Source organism: Protomyctophum parallelum (genome assembly GCF_964188405.1).
Source record: "Protomyctophum parallelum genome assembly, chromosome: 12".
In the NCBI taxonomy this organism is placed as follows: Eukaryota; Metazoa; Chordata; class Actinopteri; order Myctophiformes; family Myctophidae; genus Protomyctophum; species Protomyctophum parallelum.
Genome location: NC_139712.1, coordinates 36,465,702 through 36,470,798, shown reverse-complemented (window position 1 = coordinate 36,470,798; position 5,097 = coordinate 36,465,702). Strand labels below are relative to the sequence as shown.

Here is a 5,097-nt window from a genome sequence, read left to right as displayed (position 1 = left end):
AGCACTGCTGTGGGGCTAGTATGGTAAGATCATCTGAATCATCAGAACTGTTTGTCCAGTGGTGCACGGATGCCAAGAACAATAACTCAATCATCCTCACCCTACCGCACCACACCTGGAACCAACAGTTGTTACCTAATCCCAGAGACGTGGCTGGATCTGGAGGTTAGGAGTGGAGCTGGAAGGCAAGGAGCTGGCTGTTGGGTTGCAGAGCAGATTCAGCCAATTATCAAGAGCCTATATACTCCCTGCAGTTAAAGAGTACTGTTCAGCAGCACTCATTTTCCACCTTTGTATGCTGACCCTCTCAGAGTTGAGGGATAATGTGCAGGCCACATGCATGATTACACAGGCAGGCCCATTGGGAAATGCCCTGAATATTCCAATGATGGCCTATTGGATGTAGGCTTATTAGCCGGGCTATATTGGATGGACTAGTCCTCTGCTTTGGCTGCCGTCTCCTCTGCCTCATAATTCACGTCCAGCTCGGCATTCTCTTCCTCTAGACTCTCTAGCTGCTGGGCCACCACCTCATCAGCGTTATCTTCCTCTAGACTCTCCAGCTGCTGGGCCACCACCTCATCAGCGTTATCTTTCTCTAGACTCTCTAGCTGCTGGGCCACCACCTCATCAGCATTATCTTCCTCTAGACTCTCCAGCTGCTGGGCCACCACCTCATCAGCGTTATCTTCCTCTAGACTCTCCAGCTGCTGGGCCACCACCTCATCAGCGTTATCTTCCTCTAGACTCTCCAGCTGCTGGGCCACCACCTCATCAGCGTTATCTTCCTCTAGACTCTCCAGCTGCTGGGCCACCACCTCATCAGCGTTATCTTTCTCTAGACTCTCTAGCTGCTGGGCCACCACCTCATCAGCGTTATCTTCCTCTAGACTCTCCAGCTGCTGGGCCACCACCTCATCAGCGTTATCTTTCTCTAGACTCTCCAGCTGCTGGGCCACCACCTCATCAGCGTTATCTTTCTCTAGACTCTCTAGCTGCTGGGCCACCACCTCATCAGCGTTATCTTTCTCTAGACTCTCCAGCTGCTGGGCCACCACCTCATCAGCGTTATCTTTCTCTAGACTCTCTAGCTGCTGGGCCACCACCTCATCAGCATTATCTTTCTCTAGACTCTCTAGCTGCTGGGCCACCACCTCATCAGCGTTATCTTTCTCTAGACTCTCTAGCTGCCGGGCCAATTCTTTCTCATCCGTCTCGGTCACCACTGTTGGCTCCAATTGGATTTCAAAAATTCCCTTCTTGTCCTCTATCTTCTCCTTGATAGCAGCCATGGCCTGTTTGAGGACAGACAGGCCCTCTGTGTGCTCCAGTGTCGTCGTCGTCATCATGAATCGTGGATGAGCGATCAGGTTTATATTAATAGGCATGGCGTCCGTTGAGTAGGCGCGACCTGCCCGCAGAGCATCTTTGATGGCATCAATCCCCTCATACTCGTAGCACTGCACATCAATGTCTGCTCTGATTTTGACAGCCTGCGGAGTGAGTCGTCTTTTGATGTTGTCAATCAACCCCTTCCTCTCCATCTCCGTCAGGTCCAGGCCATCGAGGATTGAAGGATCTGACTCGGCCTGTTTGAAGGCATCATACGCTCCATATCCGGGCTTCTTGGATTTCTCGTCGAAGACCCAGGCAGTGCGCTGAAACAAGCTCTCCAGCTCTTCATCCTTGGTGTATTGAAGCCCATTAGCCACTTGTTGAAGGATGCTGTACACATTTTTGGATTTGGTGAATTTATCATGACACTTGGCCTTATCCTCTTCGGTAACTCTTCTTTTTGATAAATCAATATATCCTTTCTCGTTGTCTACTCTGATGACCTCTACGACCTCTTCGTGGCCTATGCGGATGAGCTTATTGATGGAACGGATACGTCGGCGTGACAGCTCACTGAGCGGGATCATGCCCTCTTTGTTGTTGTACTCCAAAAGGTTGACATAGGCGCCCATCTCGTCAATGGACCTCACCTTCACCATCACAACATTCTCCTCCTGTGGAAGCCGGGGCTGGTAAAAACGACAGCTGAGTCCTGGCATCTCTGTGATGTATATGGTTACAGACACTGTACTGTGAATATAGATGTGTCCTGGCTCTCCCTCACTCTCTATGACCTGTTGTTGAGCTAATTAAATATTTTTAGTCTTCACCCCTTATATAAGGGCTCAGATCTGACATCAGCTGACATCAAAAGACCTCTGCCCGGGCCGGACTCCATATTTGGGCATGCCTAAATACGGGTTCGTCCCACCGATTTCTGACATCATTCTGACATCTGCATAGACTCCATATTTGGGCATGCCTTACAAAGAACTCCATATATGGGCATAAAAGGGGATAACATCACTTCTGACACTGATTACTGTACTACCAATCTGTCTGTGTCCCTTTTATGCCCATATATGAAGATTTCATATCTCTGTGTCCCTTTATTCCTATATGGAGTTCTGTGTCAGGCATGCCCAAATATGGAGTGTTGTGATGTCAGTACAGGCCAGCTCCATATATGGAGCCTGGCCAGGGGGCCCCCGTGGGTCAGACCGACTCGACACTCCCTGTGGGGGTGTGGGATGCGCGTGTCCAATTTGAAGTCGGTGGGGCGAACGGTTCTCGAGTCACGTGCATTACAGACGTACAGAGACATGGGCCCTCATTTATCAACGTGGCGTACACCCAAATCTGGGTGTACACCGCGTTGAGGGCCATGGTGCATTTATAGATAGATGAAAATCATGCATCTGTGACTTAAACAACTTACACACTTTGGAAGTAGGGTAAACATGGAACCGGCACAGGGGGCACGGTGGCACAGTTGGTAGTGCTGTCGCCTCACTGCCTTGTATCACCACATTACAATGCTTCATCATCAACTCTGTTCCAGACTTCATCATACAAGCGTGTTGTGTAAAAGTAGCCATATTAGTGTGTGTGTGTGTGTGTGTGTGTGTGTGTGTGTGTGTGTGTGTGTGTGTGTGTGTGTGTGTGTGTGTGTGTGTGTGTGTGTGTGTGTGTGTGTGTGTGGAGGATTTATTATGAATATATCGAATCGATGAGTATACCAAGAGAGTGTGTGTGTGTGTGTGTGTATCACTGGATACATGGTCCAGAAGAAAAACCTGCCATGTGTCATTGCTGTCATGTAAGATGGTCTGTAAGATGGAGTTACAGGGTGTGTTTGTGGGTGGGTGGGTGGGTGGTGTGGCGTACCAGTAGTTGCACTTCTGCTTTTCCAGGCCTTAAGTATCAGACACCCTTCAAGCCTGTCACATCACTAGACTGCACTGAGGAGAAGAGAGGAAGATTGAATTAAACAATCATTGAATCACAGTCATTCATTCATTCATTCACTCACTCACTCACTCACTCACTCACTCACTCACTCACTCACCATTCATTCCACATTGAGTCTAGTGTCTATAGTAAAAATGGTGTCCTGTGGAATCCTGCTGAAGATTGCTGTAATAATGCTGGTGACTCTGGTTGTCATGGCCTCAGCCGGTGAGTTACATGATTATGCAGTAGTATAGCAGTATGTGTACGGTACAATGCCTAAAATAGTCAGTGGTGGAAAGTAACTAGGTACATTTACTCAAGTACTGTACATACAGTAAGTAAAACATTTTAGGAATTTACTGGAGTGATCTGTTCAATAATGTTTTACTTCTACTCCACTACATCTCAGAGGCAAATATTGTACTTTTTTTACTCCACTAATATGTATTTGAAAACTGGTTACTATTATAATTACAAAACATATAACATTATCCATTTATATAACTTGGCTATTTGAAAACAGCAGATCAACAAGCTCACATTATGGGTATGATAACCACCTATGTTATGTGTCATTCATAGCAAAATGACCTAACCCTTGATCCATGTGTTTTCCTACAGCGCCTGAGAAGCTAGCATCCTGCTGCACTACAGTAAGCAGACAGGAGATCCGAGAACCTATCACTGGATACATGGTCCAGAAGAAAAACCTGCCGTGTGTCACTGCTATCATGTAAGAGTCTATCTATCTATCTATCTATCTATCTATCTATCTATCTATCTATCTATCTATCTATCTATCTATCTATCTATCTATCTATCCATCTATCCATCTATCCAACTCATGTAGGATCTAAACTGTTGTGTTCTTGCAGTTTTCAGACAGAGAAAGGAGTGTTCTGCAGTCAATTCAATGCTCCCTGGGTGCGAAAGACAATCAAAAACTTTGAGTAAGTTCATTATTTAAGTAATGCATTAATTCACTCTCACTCACTCACTCACTCATTAATAATAACTAGCATTCACTAATTCCCCCTACTCCGCTTAACTGTCACCGTTTCTGTATTGTTATCTTAACAGGGCGGCACGCAGGAATAACGCCAAGCCTACCTCCCCTCTCTCCACCTCCTCTTCTACTCCCTCTCTCCTCTCCCTCCTTACTTCTTCCTCTTCTCATACCTCCTTGCCTCCGACCTCCTTGCCTCCTACCTCAATCACCTCCTCCTCCTCCTCCTCCTCCTCCTCCTCCTCCTCCTCCTCCTCCTCATCCCAGTGAGGTCTACAGTCGTACCTCAGCTCAGCGGGCCAGCGGACCAATAACAGGCCACGCTGGGCAACACCTACACTCTTGACTGTCTACTCTAAACAACACAAGTGCTGGAATTTGGCGGAAGCGGAAAAAAAGAGAAGTTCAACCGCACCCCACCGTCCTCTCCCTCTCCAGCCAATGACCTCCAATCCAGGAGGCAACCAGGAAGTCAACGAGGATGAATCAGCATTTCTGTTGAAGCAGCATGTGAATGAACGTGTTGAAAGTCGAGTGCTATTAATGACACTTTCAGGGCCATATTTGTGACATGATATAGGTTTGATAGGTTTTTAATTATTAACACAACACTAGTCTGTGTTTAATTTATTCTCGGTGCTCGGTGAACCTGTAAGAATGTATTTATTAGATTCATTTATTTATGGAATGAAATTATGTTGTTATTCCTGTTTTTATTGTGTTTCTAAGCTCATTATGTTATTTATGAAACCAACTTAAAAAGGTATAGGGTAAGTGAAATGTATTAGTTAAAATAAGTGTAA

General features: G+C 46.2%; 2 protein-coding genes across 2 annotated transcripts; one reads left to right on the top strand and one right to left on the bottom strand.

The window, feature by feature from the left end:
* Positions 1–434: 434 nt before the first annotated feature.
* Positions 435–2,054, bottom strand: LOC310867649 (eukaryotic translation initiation factor 2 subunit 1-like; the record flags this gene model as incomplete). The annotated part of the gene is made up of 1 exon (XM_083777767.1): positions 435–2,054. One exon carries the CDS (start codon positions 2,052–2,054, stop codon positions 435–437), a length of 1,620 nt encoding a protein of 539 aa, XP_083633893.1.
* A 1,262-nt stretch (positions 2,055–3,316) lies between these two features.
* Positions 3,317–4,564, top strand: LOC310867648 (uncharacterized protein; the record flags this gene model as incomplete). The annotated part of the gene is made up of 4 exons (XM_083777766.1): positions 3,317–3,513; positions 3,910–4,021; positions 4,164–4,238; positions 4,369–4,564. Exons 1-4 carry the CDS (start codon positions 3,441–3,443, stop codon positions 4,562–4,564), a joined length of 456 nt encoding a protein of 151 aa, XP_083633892.1. The 5' UTR covers positions 3,317–3,440.
* Between the last annotated feature and the right edge of the window lie 533 nt (positions 4,565–5,097).